Source organism: Lepidochelys olivacea (assembly GCF_965140295.1).
Source record: "Lepidochelys olivacea isolate rLepOli2 genome assembly, chromosome: 6".
In the NCBI taxonomy this organism is placed as follows: domain Eukaryota; kingdom Metazoa; phylum Chordata; order Testudines; family Cheloniidae; genus Lepidochelys; species Lepidochelys olivacea.
Window position 1 is genome coordinate 6,508,800 of NC_140416.1, and position 22,883 is coordinate 6,531,682.

Below are 22,883 nucleotides of genomic sequence, written 5' to 3' on the forward strand. Positions count from 1 at the left end.
TGGTGATGGGGTGTGGTGGATTACCATATAGGCCCCACAGGTACACCGGCACTCTGGCCCCGCCCCCTGCTGCTCCTTCCACCCCGCCCCCAGCCCCACTTCTCTGCCCTGCGCGTCTTCTTCCCTCTGAGGCCCCGCCCCCAGCCAGGCTGGAAGACAGCGGGCACCTGCGTAGAGAGTGAATGAGTATATCCCCACCCCCCGCCCGCCCACCCCCTGAGTCTCTTTTCCCCCCCTTCCCAAGTGTAGCCAGCCTGAGCCACTTGCCCAAACCCCCTCCTGCCCTAGGCAGGGCTGGCCTGAGCCCTGCCTCTTGCCACCCGTGAGCCCCACTACTCCCCCCCACAACTCCATTTTGGCAAAACTGTATCATTTGTGCTGTATGGCTCTTGCCAGCTGGTGATCAGTTGACAAGAGCAAATGGGACAAATCCAGTTTTGCCAAAAAAGTTGGGACATCCAGGGCCAAAACGGTAGGTATGGTTACCCTAACAGGGGTCCCCAAACTTTTTTGTTGGGCCTCCCCTTACCTGGTCCGGGCACCCCTGGGAGCTGGGGCCAGAGCCGGGAGTGGGAACTGGGGGTTGCAGTGGGGCCAGGGGCTGGGGTCAGGGGCCAGGAGTGGGGCTGTGGCTGGGAGTGATGCTGGAGGTGAGGCTGGGGGCAGGGCTGGAGTGGGGCCAGAGCAAGGACGAGTGCCATTCATTCCCTGCCCCCACTCCCCCCCATGTGAGCTGACCTGGGCCCCACTGCACTCACAGTGACCAAAATGTTCCTCCGTGCCCTCCTAGGCTGAGGTAAAAGTCACCCAGGGAGCCCAGGCAGCTGTGAGGAGACCATGCCCTGCATGTGCCCTGGGTGGGGGACCAGGGTGCCCAAGAAACAAGAGCAGCCCCCAGCCCATGTTCCTGTCCCCCACAGTGCATTGCCCAGGGCAGATAGAGGGTCCAGAGCTCCCCACAATGCCCCAGGCTCCCTGGATAGCTCTTACCCTGGCCCTGGCTTCTGGCCAGACCAGAGGGCAGAGCCTTGGAGGAAGCGGAGGAGCAGAGTGTGGGGCCCTATGGCAGGGGGGATGTTGGGGGCCCCAATGTCCTTTGTGCCCAGGTGGCCCCAATAAATCTTAATCCACCTCTGGTGATGGGGTCTAGATAAATACCTAAGACCTGGTCTACACTTAAAAGTTTTACCAGTATAACTACTTTGGTTAGAGATGTGATTTTTTTTTTTTCTGAAATAGGTATACAGGTAAAAATTCCAGTGTGGACACAGCTACACTGGTATAAATGTGGTGTTTACCAGTATAGTCATTCATCTTCCTGTATTGAACTGGACGTGATGAACTCTCAAGGTCCCTTCCAGTTCTATGATTCTACGACGGCACAGCTATACTGCTGTTAGCATCTTTATACTGCTATAACTCTGTCCACACTCGGGGGGAGGAAGTGGGACCACGTTGGTGTAACCCTTCTGCCCGTCAGAGTTGGCAGCAACAAGGGCCGGGTTCAATATCTAGGGGTTCCATTCCAATAACACAATGCAAACCGGCTCGAGCCCCCACCCAGTGACCTGGGACCAATATATACCACCCCCGCTGGGCGCCTCCAAGAGGCAATACTTCCCCTCTCGCAAGCACATAGTCTGAGTGTAGCAAAAGTCTTTTAATAACAGAGAGAAACAATGTGGCATTATGTTGGGGAAACACCACCAACAGGATTCATAACACAACCCATGAGCAAAAACAACCCCACCCCAGGCAAATTGGGGCATGCCCTTTTCCCTTTGGTTCTTGAGTCCAGCAACCCCAAATCACCCAAAGTCCCAAAAGTCCAATGCCCCAAAAGTCTCTGTCCCTGGTCAGGGCAGCCCCAGAGTTCGAAAGTTTATCGGCGGAGCTTTACCTCCCAACCTGGGTGGAAATGGGACGGGGGTAAGAGGCACCTTACGTGATCTGAAGCTGACCGCCCCATAGCTCCATAGCGGCGCTCCGCTCCGCCAGCCGCCCCACGAACTCCTTCGCTCAGCTGCGCTCCGCTCCGCTCCGCCAGCCGCCCCACGAACTCCTTCGCTCAGCTGCGCTCCGCTCCGCCAGCCGCCCCACGAACTCCTTCGCTCAGCTGCGCTCCGCTCCGCCAGCCGCCCCACGAACTCCTTCGCTCAGCTCCACGGCCCACAAGCAGCTCCTGCCATCCACACACTGCTCCGCGTCGAACTGCTTCACCAGCCGTCCCGCAAACTGCTCCACAATATATCTTCAGGCTCCCCCACTACTTAACACAACACTCAGTGATTTCAGCTCTTAGGTGAATTCAGCTTATAGTAGGGGAGCCCCAGTGCTGGTGCACTGTCAGCCCAAAGTGAGCTCAGCAGCCTATAACTAGACTTCTAATGAAATCAAAATTAGCTCTGATATTCCACAGTGGAGAGAGGAGGAAGTGCAATCAGCATGTAAGGCCCTCACCAAGGGGCCCATGCCACCAAGTATTAATACTTGTCCCCAGCCTCTCTCCATTCACACAGTTTTGGAACCCATGACCCTTGCCTAGCGAGTGCTACTTAGTTGATGGTGAATCCCTCCATCATAACAAAAGGCCACGTACAGTTCCAAGCACAGTTCCCATAATCAGGGTAATAACAATTTATTCTTCCTGCCCCAATAACAGAGACACTGGGGATCCCACAGCAGCCAAAGTGACCATTTGGGCAGCTATGGTCTCATTCTAGGCGTGGTGGGTGTGCCTATGCAAATGAGATCGGCCCCTGAAGTTCTTTTCCACAACTTGCCACACCTCAGCACCAGATGTCAGGGTGGAGCTCATCCTGACACTGCTTACATCCTCCCCCCAGCCGAGACTTTGTCATCCCGACAATCACACTCCCTTTATACCAACTCATTGGTTTCCTCCAAAGGGCCTCAGGAAGCCCACTTTAGCTTCCACAAGCCTGTGTGCTAAATGTATTGGCTCCTCACTAGTCACCCCAGGTGCATCATAAGTTAACCGTTTCACTGGTCTTATCACCCTGTCTCGTCTATTGAGAATCTCTGTTGCCGAGGTAGGGGGAACATCCTCTTGAGTGACGGATGGAGAGGCTTCCCTGGAGGGTCCCTCGGCTACTGGCGTGGGCCCCTGCACTCCTAGTTCTAAAGCTGGAGGGTCCAAGGTGCCCAGGACATCCTCTACCTGTCTGTCCCCATTGTCCAATAACCTGTGTTTGTCATCACAGGGGGGTCTCATCAGCAGCACCGGGGTATCAGAAAGGGGCCTAAATAGTTCCGCCAATGGGTTTAGGGCGGAAGAGGGAAAACTCTCGTTTGGTTCAGCTGATCGAGACTGAAATCTTGTCTCCATCCCAGGATACACCAGGGTTGTGTCTTCCTCCTCAGACTCACTCTCAGATGTGCAGAATAGGGGTAAGTTAGCTGCAGGGGGCCCACTGTCTGTGTTGGATGGCGGCTTTGGTCTAGCACCTCTGTTCTGCCCGGCGGCCCTGCCGTGGCCCATCTCACAAGGGGTGCTTACCAATTCCCCCACAGGGAGCAAAAGGTTTCTATGCACCGTCTTTATTTGCCCTGGACCGTCTTCAGGTTTGATCTTGTAGACCGGCAGATCTCCCAGCTTTTCCATCACCAGGTAAGGTATTGCCTTCCATCTGTCAGCTATCTTGTGTTTGCCAGCAATACCCAAATTTCGCAGCAGGACTCTGTCCCCCGGCTGGAGCTCCTGCGAACGCACTCTAGCATCATATCGATGTTTGTTGCGGTCTGCGTTCTTCCGAGCCGCAGCAGTAGCTAAGCGATAAGCATCCCGCAGCTTTTCTCTTAGTTGGGATACATATTGCTGATGAGTTTCATAGCTATCTCCATCCTCTGATACACCAAAGCACAAGTCTATGGGTAATCTTGGTTCTCGCCCAAACATCAAGAGATATGGGGTGACTCCCGTAGCATCGTTCTTTGTGGCATTGTAGGCATGCACCAGAAATGCGACATGCTGGCTCCAGGTTGCCTTCTGCTCTGGTCGCAAAGTTCCCAACATATCTAATAGGGTTCTATTGAACCTCTCTGGCTGAGGATCACCTTGGGGGTGATAAGGCGTTGTCCTAGACTTTTTAATTCCTGCTATCTTCAGCACCTCCTTCAGAAGGTGACTCTCAAAATCCCGCCCCTGATCAGAGTGTATCCGAGCCGGGAATCCATAGACTGAGAAATATTTGTCCCACAATACTCGAGCAACGGTGGTGGCCCTCTGATCACGTGTGGGATATGCTTGTGCATACCGTGTAAAATGGTCAGTCACTACTAGAATGTTTCCAACATTCCTCTTGTCTACCTCTACAGACAAGAAATCAATGCATACCAACTCCAAAGGTTTGTTGCTGGTGATGTTCTTGAGATATGCAGCCCTCGTGGGCAGAGTTTTCCTTTGAACACATCGAGCGCAAGTCTCACATTTCCTGCGAACATCTTCAGCCATTCGGGGCCAATAGAACCTACTACGAATAAGTTCCAGGGTCCTCTCCATCCCTAAATGCCCAAAGTCATCATGCAGGGCCCTCATGGCCAGGGCTCTGTACTTTTTTGGCAGTACTAGTTGTGCTCGTTGTTTTTGTAAAGGGTCAGTGGTCATTCGGTGTAGCACTCCCTGAATCAGTTTTAGTTTGGTCCATTCTCTCAATAGTAGTTTACCCTCCGGGTTAGGTGGGACAACCGCAGCTGGGCTTCGCCCCTCCCTTTTGGCAAGTAGTGTATCACGAATGTCAATATCTTGCCGCTGGGCTTCTTGCCAGTCAGCCGCATTGAGCATGGGCAAAGGAGATTGGTCTAATGCAATATAGTTCACCGAAGCAGAAGGCATGCATTCAGGGGGCAGGCCCAAAGCTTCTGCAACAGATCCCTGAAAGTCTTCACGGGCCTCTGGCTCTCGGCGACTCACACTGCAAATAGCTCTCACTCCATCTGTGGGTATCACAGCAACTTCTGGAGCCTGCGGACGCCTGGACAATGCATCTGCATCTACATTGCTTCTCCCTGATCGGTACTGAATGCTGAACTCATAGCTAGCCAAGGCGGCCACCCATCTCTGCCCTGTAGCATCCAGCTTAGCACTTGTTAACACATAAGTCAGTGGATTGTTGTCTGTCCACACCTGGAACTGAGCACCATACAAGTAGTCTTGAAATTTCTCAGTGATGGCCCATTTCAAGGCCAAAAACTCCAGCTTGTGGGTGGGATAGCGAGTTTCACTATCAGACAATCCTCGGCTGGCAAAGGCTACCGGTTTACATTTGCCTTCCACTTCCTGGTACAGGACTGCTCCCAGACCCTCCAAACTGGCATCAGTATGCAGGATAAATGGTTTGCTTGGGTCAGCAAAAACTAGGACTGGAGCATGAGTTAGGCAAGTAATGATTTCTCGAAAAGCCCTTTCACATCTCTCATCCCACCGTGGCCCAAATGGTGCAAAGGGGCCATTGTGTCTCTGCACAGGAGGCTTTGGGGACCTCCCCTTATCCTTGGACTTAGATTTGTTCTTGCTGGACTGATGTCCCCTGGTAAGATCATTCAGAGGCTTTACAATCGTAGCATAGTTTTTCACAAATCTGCGGTAGTAGCCACTAAATCCAAGGAAGGTCTTGAGTTCTCTGTAGTTACTTGGATGTGGCCATGTAGTGAGTGCTTCTATTTTATCAGGATCAGTACTCACACCTTCTTGGGACACAATGTGACCCACATACTTCATTGAGGTTCTGCAGAACTGGCATTTGTCAATTGAAAGCTTCAGACCATAATCCTCCAACCTATCAAGCACTTTAAGAAGTCTTTCTTCATGCTCCTCTAAGGTTCTTCCAAACACAATCAGGTCATCCAAATAAACTAACACTTGCAGTAAATTCATGTCTCCCACAACTTTCTCCATGAGACGTTGAAAGGTGGCAGGTGCTCCAGAAATCCCTTGGGGCATGCGTTCAAACTGATAAAACCCTAATGGGCAGATGAAGGCTGTCTTCTCCTTATCTTCTTCTCCCAGAGGGATCTGGTAGTATCCACTTCGAAGATCCAACACAGAGAACCACTGGCTTCCCAGCAAACCGTCTAAGGCGTCTTGCACTCGAGGCATAGTGTACTGGTCGACCACAGTACGGCTGTTTAGGGTGCGGTAGTCAATACACATCCGGATTTTCCCATTCTTTTTGCGGACTACCACAATGGGTGAGGCGTATGGGCTGCGGGACTCTGTAATGATGCCATTCACAGCCAGCTCCTGAAGATGATGTCGCACATCTTCCATCTCAGAGAGAGCAATCTTCCTAGATCTCTCCCTGAAAGGTCGAGAGTCATGTAGTCTGATATTGTGCTCTACTCCTTTTGCACATCCCACATCCCACTCATGCAGTGAGAACACCTTGGATCTTTCACAAAGTTTCTTCCTCAGGCGATCTTTCCAGTCCTCGGACACTGGTGAATCTCCAAAGTCAAACTTTGCTGGGTCTATTGCCGAAACTGGAGTTTCATACTGGGGTTTTACAATCGACTCAGGCTCAAAGAGGTCTGCTATCTTTTGTCCTTGCTTCACAAAAATATCATGACTCGTTTCATTAGCAATCAGGATAGTCACCCTTTCCTGGGCTTCAGCAGGTAGGGTTATGACTCCACTGGGGACCAGCACTCCTTCAGGGAGCTCTCCTCCCATCGGCTGCTCTATCATTGCTAACGTCCCTTTACTGCCTTTCAGACAGGTACTCATGACAAGCACTTCTTGCTCCGTCCTTGCAGGCACTACTAAGGGGGTTGTGCCCACGTACTTCAGTGCCCCAAGCGGTAGCTCAGATGTGTCCCTTTTAGCGCTCTCAATTTTCCTATAGGCTTCAGCACAAAGCGTATGGATCATCAGGGTATTCAGGTACTGGTCCCCAGCCCGCCTTCTGCAGTAATCCGCGAGTACCTTGAAGAGACTGGAGTTGGTCCCTATCAGCACAGACACATCAGAAGTCCCTTTAGGGTCAGGGCATATTAAGGCAGCTGTGTCTACCTCTTCTCTTACCCCAGCAACCTCCTCTGGGAATTCCAGGTGCACTATGACATACCCTTGATAGGGGTATTCATCCATGCTGAGGCCACATAGGCCAAGGCCAGTCAGTGGCTGTATAGGCAGGTGCCTAAGCATCTGTTGGTAGAATGACTGAAATATAATAGTCACTTGAGATCCAGTGTCAAGCACTGCTTTACACTCCACCCCTTCGATCCTCACCATGACCTCTGCTCGAGGCCCTATCAGTCCTGCAGGGATCCCAGCTGGACAGTCTTTTCTGGGGGAATCTTCAAATCCTGCAGACCTGGGGGGTCCCCGTCCCCAGACCCTCTGGCAGCTACCGGATCTCTCCCAACTGATCCTCAGCCTTTCATACACTAAGGAGGGGTTTTCTTCATTACGGCACTTGGCAGCACTGTGTCCATCCTGACCACATCAGTAGCAGAAGAATTGACCTTTCCCCCTTCGCCTGGGGGGGATGGTGGCTCTAAGTGCGGGCTTCTCAATCGCCACAGTTTGAGGCTTCTTATTCCTAGAAGTCTTAACTCGGTCAACGGTACTTTGCAGCTCAGCTATCCGTTCCGTCAGGACCTGCATTTGTTGGGCAAGTTCCTCTCTGGTGCTCACCATCAGTACACTGGCCATTTGCAGTGGTGTTGTGCTGGCTGGCTCCGATGTTTGGGCTTCCCAAAACTCACTGGCAGCCTGCCTTTCTTCCTCCTCTCGGACCTCTTTTATCAGCTGGGAGTAACTTGGGGGATGTTCCCGTCGTTCTCTTAGCCGGAGATGAAGTAGAATCGGGTTCTGATACTGAGTTCCTCTTACAATTTGAGCCAGTCTGGTCTGATCCATCTGCTCAGCAGTCACTGCTCCCCTCATGACAGCTCTCTGAAGCAGTCTCTCCAGTCTCTGTATGTAGGCTGAAGCCTTCTCGCCCTTTTGTTGTCGGGAATTAAGGAACTTACAGTAGCTGTCTTCAGGGCCCTCTACGCTCCCAAAGTTGTGTTCAAGGGCCTCTAGGCAGTCCTTCACACTGACCCCAGGGTCAATGAGCTTCAGGGTGCGAATCACATCTAATGCTGGGCCGCCAAGGCTCTCTATAAGGCATCTTCGCTTTTCTGCATCTGGTACGGCCCACTCTTGCAGCATTTCAGTGGTATGCTCTAACCAGGGTTCAAACTCCTCCTCCCCAGCAAATAATCTTAACTTACGACAAGAGTCTGACTCAGCATGGGGAAACACAACCTTTTCCAATATTTGCCCCAGAGCTTTTGTCCAATCATCAGCCGAGGCTGCAGCCTCTGAGCTAGAAGCTGCTGAGCCAGGGCCCAACAAACCTGACATATTAGCCATTATACACACAGTAATTTCCTCAAAATATAAGCACAAACAAAAAAATATATAAATTGTTTCCCAATGTAGTGGATCACTCAACAGGTGCTTGCGAGGGGTACTGACCCAGGCGATCCCGGACGAGCCCCCAAAAATGTAACCCTTCTGCCCGTCAGAGTTGGCAGCAACAAGGGCCGGGTTCAATATCTAGGGGTTCCATTCCAATAACACAATGCAAACCGGCTCGAGCCCCCACCCAGTGACCTGGGACAAATATATACCACCCCCGCTGGGCGCCTCCAAGAGGCAATACTTCCCCTCTCGCAAGCACATAGTCTGAGTGTAGCAAAAGTCTTTTAATAACAGAGAGAAACAATGTGGCATTATGTTAGGGAAACACCACCAACAGGATTCATAACACAACCCATGAGCAAAAACAACCCCACCCCAGGCAAATTGGGGCATGCCCTTTTCCCTTTGGTTCTTGAGTCCAGCAACCCCAAATCACCCAAAGTCCCAAAAGTCCAATGCCCCAAAAGTCTCTGTCCCTGGTCAGGGCAGCCCCAGAGTTCAAAAGTTTATCGGCGGAGCTTTACCTCCCAACCTGGGTGGAAATGGGACGGGGGTAAGAGGCACCTTACGTGATCTGAAGCTGACCGCCCCATAGCTCCATAGCGGCGCTCCGCTCCGCCAGCCGCCCCACGAACTCCTTCGCTCAGCTGCGCTCCGCTCCGCTCCACCAGCCGCCCCACGAACTCCTTCGCTCAGCTGCGCTCCGCTCCGCCAGCCGCCCCACGAACTCCTTCGCTCAGCTGCGCTCCGCTCCGCCAGCCGCCCCACGAACTCCTTCGCTCAGCTGCGCTCCGCTCCGCTCCGCCAGCCGCCCCACGAACTCCTTCGCTCAGCTGCGCTCCGCTCCGCCAGCCGCCCCACGAACTCCTTCGCTCAGCTGCGCTCCGCTCCGCCAGCCGCCCCACGAACTCCTTCGCTCAGCTGCGCTCCGCTCCGCTCCGCCAGCCGCCCCACGAACTCCTTCGCTCAGCTCCACGGCCCACAAGCAGCTCCTGCCATCCACACACTGCTCCACGTCAAACTGCTTCACCAGCTGTCCCGCAAATTGCTCCACAATATATCTTCAGGCTCCCCCACTACTTAACACAACACTCAGTGATTTCAGCTCTTAGGTGAATTCAGCTTATAGTAGGGGAGCCCCAGTGCTGGTGCACTGTCAGCCCAAAGTGAGCTCAGCAGCCTATAACTAGACTTCTAATGAAATCAAAATTAGCTCTGATATTCCACAGTGGAGAGAGGAGGAAGTGCAATCAGTATGTAAGGCCCTCACCAAGGGGCCCATGCCACCAAGTTTTAATACTTGTCCCCAGCCTCTCTCCATTCACACAGTTTTGGAACCCATGACCCTTGCCTAGCGAGTGCTACTTAGTTGATGGTGAATCCCTCCATCATAACAAAAGACCACGTACAGTTCCAAGCACAGTTCCCATAATCAGGGTAATAACAATTTATTCTTCCTGCCCCAATAACAGAGACACTGGGGATCCCACAGCAGCCAAAGTGACCATTTGGGCAGCTATGGTCTCATTCTAGGCGTGGTGGGTGTGCCTATGCAAATGAGATCGGCCCCTGAAGTTCTTTTCCACAACTTGCCACACCTCACCACCAGATGTCAGGGTGGAGCTCATCCTGACACTGCTTACATCGGCTATACCCGCAGTGTTAAAAAGCCGGACAACTTTCTAAGGTAGGTGAGGTCTTCGATTCATAGATTCCAGGAACAGAAGGGACCAGTGTGGTCATCTCCTCTGACCGCCTGCGTAACACAGGCCAGAGACCGGCCCCGACTCATTCCTAGAGCAGAGTTTGTAGAACAAACATCCAGTCTTGATTTAAAAATTGGCAGGGACAGAGAATCCACCGTCACCCTGGCTGAAAAGAACAGGAGGACGTGCGGCACCTGAGAGACGAACCCATTTATTTGAGCATGAGCTCTCGTGAGCTACCGCTCACTTCGTCGGATGCGTGCCGTGGAAACTGCCACGTGGAAAGTTTCCACGGCAGGCATCCGACGAAGTGAGCGGTAGCTCACGAGAGCTCATGCTCAAATAAATGGGTTCGTCTCTCAGGTGCCGCACGTCCTCCTGTTCTTTTTGCGGACACAGAGAACGCTGGCTGCTACTCTGCACCCTGGGTGAGTTGTTCCAATGGTTAATTACTCTCAGGGTTAAAAATGTACACTTTATCTCCAGCCTGATTTTGCACCGTTGGATCATGTTATACCTTCCTCTGCTAGATTGAAGAGCCCTTCGTTTGTTCCCCCTGGAGGTACGAGTCGAGACTGGGATCAAGTCACTCCTCCGTCTTCTCTTTGCTCAACGAAAGCGATTGATCTCCTTGAGTCCGTCACGATAACGCCTGTGCTCCCTGGGGCTCTGTCTCTGGCGTTGCAAAGGAGGGAAGGATTCGGGCTAGATCTGACTTTGTGCCCTGTGGGTCTGTGCTCGGGGTGCCGGTGGGGAAAGGGGCCAGCGGCTGCAGCCACTAGAGGGCCCCGGTTGTGGCTAAGAGACAGGAGTCTGCTCTCTCGGCTCAGCTTACCAGGGCCGGCTGAGCTTCCGCTGCCGCTGCATCCGGGCTGATGGTTGGCCGCTGCTGCCCAGCGGGGTCTGGTGCGCGGCTTCCCAGCTGCGGCAGGGACCGTCGCTGGCTGGGCCGAGCCCCCCGCCGGGCTCTGCCAACCCTAGCTCCAGAGCCCAGGTGACAGAGAGCGCAGGGGGTGGGGCTCTGTGCAGCGCCGGACGCCGCGAGCGCCCAGAGCGGCTGCCCGAGGCAGAGCTCGTGGCCCTGGGGAGGGGAGGTTCCCCGCCGAGGGGGCAGGGAGAGAGAGACTGAAAGGGGAGAAACAAGTGGAGAGAGGGGATCTGCTACCAGCAGCTCCCCTGGCATTGCGCCACCCCTGGCACCCCTGCACACACTGACACGCTCGCAGTCGCACGCACACACTCGCCGACGCCGATGGGACCTTAGCACACCCACAGGCTGACGCGCTCGGGCACCGTGGCGCACACAGACCCATGCACGCATAGGTACTCTGACACTTCGCACAGACGCACAAGTCATACACATGCACTGTCTGACACACAAACTTACACAGACACCCTCAGGCACCCACCCACACTCTCACAGGCGGAGGTCCCAGTTTCCCGTCCATTCCCAGGGCTCCCTCCGTTAGCTCCGTCCATTCGACAGACTGTTGGGGTCCGCGGAACAGGACGTATTTCATAGATGCCAAGGCCAACAGGACCCGTTGTGCCCAGAGAATCTCCCCCAGCAATTCTTGCACCTGGCCCAGTAACTCCTGGGTGAGCGGTACCTCCCACAGGGCGCGTACCCAGCCCCAGCGGGCCTCTAGCTCCCCATTTGTGATGCCATGTCCCTGGCACATTCCCTGAAACACCTATCAAGCCCTGAACTCACCTTGATTCTTTCCTTCACATTGAGCTGGATTCCCAACAGCAAATCTGACGTGGTTCCCCAGACAGAGGGAAGGGAAGAGCCACGTATCCTGGATTTCTAGGGTCTGGGCATGGGGTGGATTCTCCATCACTGGAAGTCTGTTAAAATAGAGATGCGGCATCTCTTTCTCAAAGTCAGGAGTCACTGGGCCAGAGGCAGGAATGACTGGGGGAGATTCTCTGGCCTGGGTGAGATAGGAGGCCAGGCTGGAAGGGCACAGTGGGCCTTCAGGCCTAGATATCTATTTCCCTAGAGACAGCAGCACAGCGGAGAGGTACAAAAATTGAAACCAGCTCAAAGTATTTGTGAGTGCAGTGAAACAGCTGGGATCCCACAGAGCTGCCGTGAACTTCCACAGCTCTGCCCCCATCTCAGCCAGGCTGAGGCTGTACCCAGCAACTGTGGCAGGCATCACTGGAAGTCTGGCAGCTGCTCCCCTGCTCTGCTACCTTTCCCCTGGGTGTTTGGAAGAGACATGGAGGCAGATGTATTGTCTTCCTGCTTCCCCTCTGGGAACTTGAGGGGTATCCAGCTGCCGATTCTTTTTTGATCTATCCAACAATTATTCCTTTCACTGCCTTGGCCACTCCCCATTGTGAAGATCTCCTTTGTGTCCCCCACCATTGCCCAGCGGAGGGACTGACTCACATCCAGATTCTTTCTCGTCCCAGCAGGAGCTGAGATTTAAGAGCGAGGATGAGGAGGGAATCGGCAGCAGGGAGGTGATGAGACAATGGATCCAGATGGGACCGCCTCAGGAATCTCTGAAGCTGATGAACACCAGAGTCCTGGGCAGGGAGAAGCCCGCGAGGATCACAGCGGGTTGGAAGAGCAGGCAGATGGCAATCCTGACCCTGTCAGGAGAAGTTTAAATGTCCAGGATGGCAGCCTGCCAGGGGAGGACCCAGCCACATGGGCTGAGCCAGGGGGAAGCCCCAGTGGGAGCTCAGAACATAGGACCCAGGAAAGAACCCAGCTGCGGCAGAAGTCCCATCGCTGCCCTGACTGCGGGAAGGCATTCAGCTGGAGCTCCCACCTCATTCAGCACCAGCGGGTCCACACAGGGCAGAGGCCCTACAAATGCCCCGACTGCGGGAAGGGCTTCACCCAGAGCTCAGACCTCATTACCCACCAGAGAACTCACACAGGCGAAAAACCCCACCGCTGCCACCAGTGTGGGAAGGGCTTCACTGTCAGCTCGGGGTTGGCCCGGCACCGGCGAGTCCACACTGGAGAGCGCCCCTACAAGTGCCCTGAGTGTGGGAAGAGCTTTGGTCGCAGCTCCAACCTGCTGACCCACCAGCGCACGCACACAGGGGAGCGCCCCTACCAGTGTGGGGAATGCGGGCAGAGCTTCAGCCTCAGCTCCACCCTTGCCAAGCACCGGCGGCTGCACACGGGGGAACGCCCCTACTCCTGTGCCGACTGCGGGCAGTGCTTCAGCCTGGGCTCCACCCTGGCACTGCATCGGCGCAGCCTGCACACGGGGGAGCGCCCCTACCAGTGCCCTGACTGCGGCAAGCACTTCAGCCGTAGCTCCAGCCTGACCACCCACCGCCGCAGCCTGCACACAAATGACCGGCCCTACAGCTGTGCAGAGTGCAGCAAAGGATTTGGTCGCAGCTCAGACTTGCTCGCCCACCAACGCAGCCACTCCACGGAGCGGCCCCACCGCTGTGCCCAGTGTGGCAAGGGTTTCGCCCGCCGCGCCAATCTCCTGGCGCATCAGAGCAGCCACACTGGGGAGCGGCCCTATCCATGCGGGGAGTGTGGGAGGTGCTTCAGCCGGCGCTCCGACCTCGTCAGCCACCGCAGGACCCACACCGGGGAGCGGCCCTACCTGTGCGCCCAGTGCCCCAAGAGCTTTGGGCAGAGCGCCGACCTGCTGACCCACCAGCGTACCCACACTGGGGAGCGACCCTACCGCTGCCACCAATGTGGCCAGAGCTTCAGCCTCAGCTCCAACCTCCTGGCCCACCACAGGGTTCACACCGGGGAGCGGCCCTACCACTGTGCCCAGTGTGGGAGGGGATTCACTCGCAGCGGCAACCTCCTGGCACATCAGCGGCGGCAGCATGCAGTGGGAGAGACCACCTGATGGCACAGAACACGTGCAGGGAGAGAGAGCCCACCTGAGGGCACAGTTCATGCTTGGGGAGAGAGAGTCCCCCTGCCAGCACAGAACATGCACAGGGGAGAGAAAGAGAGAGTGACCGCCTGATGGCACAGAACATGGCATGGAAGAAAATTATCTTGAATGCTTATGACTCAATGTCCTAAGAGATAAAGAACAAGAAGGGGTTATTAGTTGGTGTCTGCTACAGACCACCAAATCACACTAGGGGACAGGGAGACCGGCTCCTTATACAGCTATCTATAATGTGTAGATAAAAAAGCTGCGTGATCCTGGCGGATTTCAATCTGAGTGACATAAGCTGAAGGTCTCATGCTGCCAGTACTAAAACATCCTTGAAATTTCTAAATGTTATAGATAATGTCCTAATTCAAAAAGTGTTGCATCCAACATGGGGGAATTTATATTAGACCTCATCTTGACAGATAAAGAGGAAATAATCACAGAACTAAAAATTAATGGTAACTTAGGTACAAGTGATCATGACTTGATCAGATTTATACTGTGCAAACGGAATGCAGTCCAGACCAGTGATTTATATATATATACTTGGTGCTTTAAAAGAGCCAATTTCAAAAAGCTGAAAACAGTTATGAACCAAATCAATTGGGAGGAAGAATTGAATCAGAAAAATATGATTGATAATTGGGAATTGTTTAAGAACACTTTATTAGATGTCTAAAAAGCCAAAGTCCCACAACTGAGGAAGAAGGCCACTGATCTGGTTTAGCGGGGAAGTGAAGGCAACTGTAGAAAATAGAAAAAAAAAGGTATATAACAAAATGGAAGAAAGGGGAAGTTGATGAATATAAATCAGAAGCTAGGAATTGTAGAAAATTGATTAGAGAAGCAAAGGGAGGCAAGGAAAAACCTATGGCCAGCACAGTTAAGGACCATAAGAAGGAGTTTTTAAAGTATATTAGGAACAAAAAGAATCCTGACAATGGTCTTGGTCCATAACTAGATGGAAATGGTAGAATTGTCAATAATAATGCAGAAACGGCAGAAATGTTCAACAAATATTTCTGTTCTGTATTTGGGAAAAAATAAATGATGTCTTATATCATATGATAACATTTCATTCCACTAGTGTCTCAGGAAGATGTTAAACTGTAGCTACTAAGGTCAGACATTTTTAAATATATAACTTGCATCCAGAAGTTTTAAAAGAGCTGGCTGAGGAGCTTGCTGGACCATTAATCGTGATTTTCAATAAGTCTTGGAACACTGGGAAAGTTCCAGAAGACTGGAACAAAGCTAATGTTGTGCCAATATCTAAATAGGATAAATGAGATGACTGGATAATATGGGACTGTCAGTCTGACACTGATCCTAGGCAAGATAATAGAGCACTTGATACAGGACTCGATTAATAAAGAATTAAAAGAGGGTAATATAATACGTGCCAATCAACATGGGTTTATGGAAAATAAATCCCGTCAAACTAGATATCATTTTTGATGGGATTACAAGTTTGATTGACAAAGGTAATAGTGGTTGATGTAATCTACTTAGACATCTGTAAGGCATTTGACTTGGTACCACATGACAGTTTGATTAAAAAACTAGAAAGATATAAAATTAACATGGCACACATTAAGTGGATTGAAAGCTGACTCACTAATAGGTGTTAAAAGGTAATAAGTGGAGAATCATCCCTGAATGGATGTATTAGGGGAGTCCTGCAGGGATCAGTTCTTGACCCTACCCCATTGAGCATTTTTAGTAATGACCTGAAAGAAAACATAAAATCATCACTGGTAATGTTCGCAGATGACATAAAAACTGAGGGATGGTAAATAATGAAGAGATGGTCGCTGATTCAGAGCAAGCTGGATTGCTTGGTAAACTGGATGCTAGCAAACAAAATGTGTTTTAATCTAGGAACACAGAATGTAGGCCAGACTTACAGGATGGGGGACTCTATCCTGGGAAGCAGTGACTCTGAAAAAGATTTAGGGGCCCTTGTGCAGAATCAGCTGATCCTGAGCTCCCCTTGCAACGCTGTGGCCAAAAGCACTAATGCAAATCTTGGATGCATAAATGGGAATCCCAAGTAGGAGCTGAGAGGTTATTTTACTTCTGTATTTATCACTAGTGGAATTCTGTGTCCAGTTCTGGTGTCCACAATTCAAGAAGGATGTTTACAAATTGAAGAGGGTTTCAGAGAAGAGCCATGAGAATGATTAAAGGATTAGAAAACCTGCCTTATGGTGATAGACTCAAGATGCTCAATCTATTTAGTTTAACAAAGAGAAGGTTAAAAGGTGACTTGATTACAGTCTATAAGAACCTACATGGGGAACAAATATTTAATAGTGGCCTCTCCAATCTAGCAGAGAAAGGTATAACACGATCCAATGGCTGGAAGTTGAAGTTATACAATTCAAACAGGAAAAAAGGTGAACATTTTTAACAGTGAAAGTAATTAGCCATTGTAATAACTTACCAAGGATCGTGGTGGTTTCTCCATCACTGACAATTTTTCAATCAAGATTGGACGATTTTCTCAAAAATCTGCTCTAGGAATTATTTTGGAGAAGTTCTCTGGCCTGTGGTGCTCAGACTAGATGATCACAATGGTCCCTGCTGGCCTCGGTACCTATGACCTTGTGCAAGGAGAGAGAGAGAGACCCCCTAACACCATAGAAGACGTGTGCGGGGAAGAGAGAGAAAGAGACCACCTGATGACACAGAACACGTGTCAGAATGTGTGTTCTGTGGTCTCCATTGCAGAGGCAAGGTCAGAGCTTGGCTGGCAGCCAGACCCTGCTGCTGGGCCATTCTATCCCCTGCTCATCTGGCATTTGTCAGACTTAGATGGAGATGTTCACCCCCTGTGACAGCAGTGGGGACAATGACAACACACTGATGGGTCCGAGACACGGGCCCTGTGCCCTGCCTCACAAGACAAGATGTTGGCAGAGGAGGGGTACCCATTATGGTCCCTGGTCATTGTATGCTTTGCTGGAGCCCTAAGCATCAATTACAATGTGAACCAAAAGCTGTGAACTAGAGGAGGCCTGGCTTTGGTAAAATGGTAAAAAGCCCCCCTTCCACCCCCACCCCCCAACTCCCAATCTGGTTTGCTGGGATCTATTGGCCTCATCGTGCAGGAATAGAATAAAACAGGAACCTTTCCATTAGCTCTAATGGCCACTGAATCTGTATCTGACTATACCCATACACATCTATCTATCAGATTGCACTAAATTAAGTTTATGGTTTAATTTGGTTTCTTACTTTGAACTGGAGCTAATAAAGCAGGACCGAGTTTCCCAGCATCGCGTTGCGTCAACTTCTTTATCCTGAAAGCGAAAATACTTGTGATTGTAAGTGGGGGTGAGATAGCACTTGCTGCAAAGCCTGTTTTAGGGTTTAATGATAGATTCATAGTGAGGAGCAAAATTTATGTAGGTGGCAAATTATCCCACATCTGCTAGGTTCTTACACTTTTCTCTGTAGCATCTGGTGCTGGGCACTATCAGAACCAGGAGACTGGATAAGGTGGACCTCAGCTCTGATCCCGTTTGGCAATACCCATGTTCCTACCTCTGCTGGACCAGATAATTTGCACCCAAGAGTTTTAAAAGAATTGTCTGAGGAGTGAGAAAATGTAGATATAATTGATGCCAACCAATATGGTTTAATGGAAATAACTCATCACATGGCTTGTATAGGTGGTCACAAATTTTTTAACACAAAATATATTTGGTTGAAAACAAAAGAAATTGTGAAAAAATATTGGCATTTTTGTCTTCTGTGAAAACTTTGACTTTTTAATAATTTTTTTCTCAAACACGGTATAGAAAACAATATATCTATATCAGCCCTTCCCAAACTGCAGCTGGGGTTGTGCCGATCCCAAGTGTACAGATGATTCCATTTTGCTCTGCACAGCATGCCCTCACATAGACGGTGCATGCGATGTCATGGGCATGTATGCGGTGCTCTACAAAATGGTTTTTTTGAATGAATTGACTAGGGTAAAAATTTTTCACAGAAAATGTTGCTGAAAAATGGCCTTTTCCCAAAAATGAAATCTTTTGCACACAAAAAATATTTCATATTTTCATGTCATTTTTTTTTACAAAACATTGTGACATTTCTTAATTGAATGTTGTATCAAACGTATAATGCTATTGAAATGTTATTAGAAAATTATTGTTTACTGTAAATGAAAAATTTCTCTAACTATGTTTACAATGACAGGTTTCAGAGGAGCAGCCGTGTTAGTCTGTATCCGCAAAAAGAAAAGGAGGACGTGTGGCACCGTAGAGACTAACCCATTTATTTGAGCATAAGCTTTCGTGAGCTACAGCAATCCGATGAAGTGAGCTGTAGCTCACGAACGCTTATGCTCAAATAAATGGGTTAGTCTCTAAGGTGCCACAAGTCCTCCTGTTCTATTTATTTTTACAATGGTTTTGATTAATGTTATGAAAAATGAAAAACATCGCTTGAAACTTTGGCATGAAAACAACCTCAACATTTCTTCTGAACTGAACTATGTATTTTAATTTAGATTCTGACCCTCTTCACAAACTTGCTATAATTTTAAAACAAGCCGACACTTTTAGCCGATCTGTGTAACTGTGTGGATATGATAGACTTGACTTCTACAGGCTCTTTGACTTAGAATATAGAATAGAATATCAGGGTTGGAAGGGACCTCAGGAGGTCATCTAGTCCAACCCCCTGCTCAAAGCAGGACCAATCCCCAATTTTTGCCCCAGATCCCAAATGGCCCCCTCAAGGATTAAACTCACAACCCTGGGTTTAGCAGGCCAATGCTCAAACCACTGAGCTATCCCTCCCACCAACCACTGAGCTATCCCTCCCCCTGCAGCACAGGGTTCTGAGTAAAAATCGAGCTCAGTGCAAAATCGGCATAGAAAGAGTTACATGGAATAAAACCTGGGTAACCAGGCTAAAATGCATAACCCTAACCCAAATCCTAATGTGCACAGCTCCACCCATAATCTATATCTTCCTAACCTGCAGAACCTGAGCCCTATCCTTCATCTGCTCAGCTCTAACTCCAAACCCAATCTGCTCATTGCTACCCCCGGCTCCCTAATCTGCATCACCCGAATTTGCATCACCCCAATCCCAGACCTAATCCGCCTGTATCCCCAACTCCAGCTCTAATCCACACAGCCCTATCCCTGACCTGCACCACCCTAACCCGGGAGAAAGGGCTGAAAACTCCTCCCCTTCGCAGCGCAGGCAGGGCTGGGTGGGACCGGAATAACAGAGGGACCTTCCTGTGCCGGCCCCCAGGCAGCTGGGGCCCCACCCCTGAGCCGGCTCCCGGCCCGTGCGGGCGCGAGGAGCGGGCCCGTCTGCAGCGCGGCCCCCGGGGAATCGCCCCGGCCCGGCGGTGAGTGGGGGCGCCGGGGAGACCCAGAGTCGCGGCGAGAGGCGGCCCCGGGGCGGGAGGGAAACAGACGCAGCAACAGAGGCAGGACATCGCTGCCTGGAGGAAGCGGCAGAGCGAGGTGGGGATCGGAGCCCGGGGGGCAGAGAGAGACACCCCCACTCGGCCAGCTCCGGGGCATCACGGGCTGGGGGGGGTCTGTGCAGCTGAGCCCTGCAGGGGCCCCCAACCCAACCACGTTAGCGGTACCCCCCAGCCAGCCAGTCCCCCTGGGGCTGGATCAGAGATTCCCCCCTTTCTTCCCCCCCCCCCCCGTGTCCCATTCCCCGCATCTCTGAGCCAGCCAGGACACCCCCCCCCCCCAGATCCCATGTCCAATATTCTCCCACACCCCTCAGCCAGCCAGCCACTCTCCTGCTCAGAGCCAATCAGACAGCAGCCATGGTGGCTTGTGAGTGGAGGGGCCCAGTCACTTGCCTTCTTCATAGATGCTCAAGGCCACTGAGCCCATCCAGCCCGGCCTCCTGCGTCATCTAGGCCGGAGGGTCTCCCCCAGCGATTCCTGCCTCTGGCCCACCAGCTCAGTAAATAGCGCTAAGGGCAGGTCAGTTATACAGAGCCACCCTATTGAGTGTGTGTCTTAACAGGGCCAAATGCATGGTTACACATCTAGGACAGAGGGGGTAGCCTACACTTAATAGATGAGGGGCTGTATCCTGGAAAGGAGAAGCCCTGGGAAAGGCTTACGGGTCATGGTGGAAACCTGCCTTACAGCAAGAGGCTAAGGGCTTGTCTACACAGGGAAATTTACTGGTACAGCTATATAATTATACAGCTGTCACTATACTGGTCCCACTCACAAAGAGACACTTTGCACCACGTCTAATACCTTAATGCTCTTTTACCTAATCACGGAGAGCACAGATCACACAGAGCAATAAACATCTGAAAGTGAAATGTCGGTAGCTCAGACAGGATGCAAGAATTGTTAGGGGGGGGCTGGGATGGAGGGGCAAAATGGGCCTTTCTTCTGGCCTTAACGTTTCTGAAATGTGCTGTTCTTCAGAGTCCAGCGGCCTTTGCAGGGACAGAGCTAATGGAGGGAGCTCTGGGAATGGATAGGAAACCGCGATCTTTGTGTGAGTGCCCATGTGAAAGCGAATCTATGAATGTGTGTGTCTGTGCGTGGCCATAGCGGTGATGGTGCCCGGGCTCTCTGCTCCAGCAGGTCTGAACGTGGCTGTCACTCCAGGCGTGGTGAGCTGAGGATGAAGAAGGTGTCAAGGAAGAGCCAGAATGAGAAGTACCGGCTGAAGTACAGCCGGCTGCGCCGGGCGGCCAAGGCCATGGTGTTCGAGAATGCAGCACTGTGCGATGAGATTGCCCGGCTGGAGGAGAAATTCCTGCGGGCGAGAGAGGAGCGTCGATTCCTCTTCACCAAGCTGCTGCAGCTGCAGGCGCTGACGGCCGAGGAGGAGAGCCCGGCCGTGCCACTGGGGGGCATTTCAGCAGGGTACAGCGTGGCACCAACGCCTGGCCCAGATGACCCAGCACCTGCGGGGAAGCGGCCCAAGAAGGGCAAGGAGAACGGGCGTGCGGCCAAGCGGCGGGCAGCGCCAGACAGGGGGGTGCGGCGGCTGGTGCAGCCAGTGCCGCTGGACCCCTCGGGTCGTCCTGTCTTCCCCATCGCGCTAGGTGGGCTGACGGTCTACAGCCTGGGGGAGATCGTGGCCGACCGGCCAGGCTTCCACGATGAGGGGGCCATCTACCCAGTGGGCTTCTGCAGCACCCGGGTCTACGCCAGCATGCGGCGCCCTGACCAGCGCTGCCTCTACACCTGCCAGATCAAAGATGGCGGGGCAGGCCCCCGCTTTGAGATCGTGCCTGAGGATGAGCCGGGCAGTGCCCTGGGGGGCACCACGGCTGACACCTGCCACACCCAGCTGCTGGCGGCCATCAGCGCTGCCCGTGGGCGGCCCTACCCTGAGCTGGAGCCAGCCGGGGCTGATTTCTTTGGCTTCTCGCACCCGGCCGTGCACAACCTGATCCAGAGCTGCCCCGGGGCCCGCAAGTGCGGGGCCTACCGCTGGGTGCGCTTCGAGGTGTGTCGTCCCGGGGACGGGCAGGTGCCTCAGGGGCTGCCCGACAACTGCGCCGCCATCGACTTCCAGTCCTTCCGCCGCCGCGCCCAGGAGGAAGAGGAACGGGACCACGGAGGGGGCGGGCCTGGGGGGCGCGCCCTGGGGCTGACCCCTGCCCAGGCCTTCACTTCCCCCCGCTCCTACGGGGACGTGTTCCTGAGCCGCCCTCCCACGTCCCCCGGCCATGGCAGCCCCGATGGCTCTGATGACTGAGACCCCGTCTCCCCCTCGACCCTGGTGTGGCCTCCATGGAGCCCCTCCCCCCTCCCGTTATGGCCTGCACAGCTCTTCCTGTGGAGCCCTCCCCCCCCTCCATCCCAGCGTGGCCCCCATGGCGCCTCCCACTGAGCCCCCCATCCGTGGCAGCCCTGACCACCGAGACCTCCATCTCCCACCAGCACAGCAGGGCCCCACAGCTCCTTGCACTGACTCCCCCCTCCCCCCGTGTGGGCCTCACTTGCCCCTGGCATGATCCCCACAGCTCCTCCCACTGAGGAGCTCTCCACCCCAGCATGACGCCCTCCCCCCAGCACTGCTGGCCCTGGTGATGGTGCTTTCTGTGGGAATGTGTGCAGCTGACTCCAGGTGGGGCTTGTCCCCGCCCTGTGTGAACACTCTGCTCACTAATAAAGATGATGGTGGAAGCCACATCCCTGGCTCTGTCTGCTCCCTTTCCTGGGTCTGGGAGGGAGGGGAACAAAGGGGAAGCTGGACGGGTGAGCTACCCCTGCCTTGTTCTTGTGGCCCTTCCCTGGCTTATCCAGTGTTAGCAGCAGGATCCAAATCTGGATCCCCATCCCTGTGCACTCAGCCATGTGGAGTGTGAGCCTAAGGGGTCACCCAGAGCTGGGCAGCGGGGTTCGGACAGATGGGGCAGCCAGTCCCCTCCCCAGCGGCATCCTGGGGCTGCCCCCTCCCTCCAAACTAGACTCAGCCACTCCTCTCCAACCTAGGCACAAACAGACCCTTCCTCCATTGGATTGGGGTGCAGACCCATATCTCACCCACATCCACCCTCTGCCTTTCAGAGTAAATGTGCCAGAGCTATGTGCCAGCCAGACCCATTCCCCTTCCCTCAGAGCCGGCTCCCCGCCCGTCTATAACCCTGTGCCTTCCTGCTGTGCTGAGACGGTGTCTCCTGGGAGATCAAGCAATGTGTCCCACTCGCCACACGCTCACACACACACACTGCATTTCCCATCAGACCCCCCCCCCCCATGTCAGGGCAGACCCTGTCTCAGGTGACCAGGCTATCCCTGGCTCTGGGAGGGGAATGAGGTCTAGTGAGTTGGGAGGGGAGTGGAACTCAGGACTCCTGGGTTCTCTTTGCAGCTT

General features: G+C 52.8%; 2 protein-coding genes and 1 long non-coding RNA gene across 10 annotated transcripts; 2 read left to right on the top strand and 1 right to left on the bottom strand.

The window, feature by feature from the left end:
• Positions 1 to 8,703: 8,703 nt before the first annotated feature.
• Positions 8,704 to 11,007, bottom strand: LOC311522499. Its single transcript, XR_014712143.1, has 2 exons — positions 10,658 to 11,007; positions 8,704 to 9,440 (listed from the first exon to the last, which is right to left on the bottom strand). It is a non-coding gene; the product is annotated as an uncharacterized lncRNA (long non-coding RNA).
• On the top strand, positions 11,006 to 17,638 carry LOC311522470 (uncharacterized protein). The gene is made up of 2 exons (XM_084631845.1): positions 11,006 to 11,134; positions 12,568 to 17,638. Exon 2 carries the CDS (start codon positions 12,627 to 12,629, stop codon positions 13,989 to 13,991), a length of 1,365 nt encoding a protein of 454 aa, XP_084487971.1. The 5' UTR covers positions 11,006 to 11,134; positions 12,568 to 12,626; the 3' UTR covers positions 13,992 to 17,638.
• A 1,640-nt stretch (positions 17,639 to 19,278) lies between these two features.
• Positions 19,279 to 22,198, top strand: TBRG1 (transforming growth factor beta regulator 1). Of its 8 annotated transcripts, none has more exons than XM_084631864.1 (3): positions 19,279 to 19,410; positions 20,474 to 20,546; positions 20,633 to 22,198. In XM_084631864.1, the coding sequence occupies exon 3, from the start codon at positions 20,676 to 20,678 to the stop codon at positions 21,759 to 21,761; it is 1,086 nt and encodes a 361-aa protein (XP_084487990.1). In that variant the 5' UTR covers positions 19,279 to 19,410; positions 20,474 to 20,546; positions 20,633 to 20,675; the 3' UTR covers positions 21,762 to 22,198. The 8 variants fall into 8 exon arrangements, with proteins under 8 accessions (XP_084487990.1, XP_084487991.1, XP_084487989.1 ...); XM_084631865.1 differs by having other exon boundaries at positions 20,636 to 22,198; XM_084631861.1 differs by having other exon boundaries at positions 19,280 to 19,528.
• The last annotated feature ends 685 nt before the right edge of the window (positions 22,199 to 22,883 follow it).

Excerpts from the sequence above, each read along its gene's own strand:
- LOC311522470 (XM_084631845.1), top strand. The coding sequence starts at position 12,627 with ATGGATCCAGATGGGACCGCCTCAGGAATCTCTGAAGCTGATGAACAC.
- TBRG1 (XM_084631864.1), top strand. The coding sequence starts at position 20,676 with ATGAAGAAGGTGTCAAGGAAGAGCCAGAATGAGAAGTACCGGCTGAAG.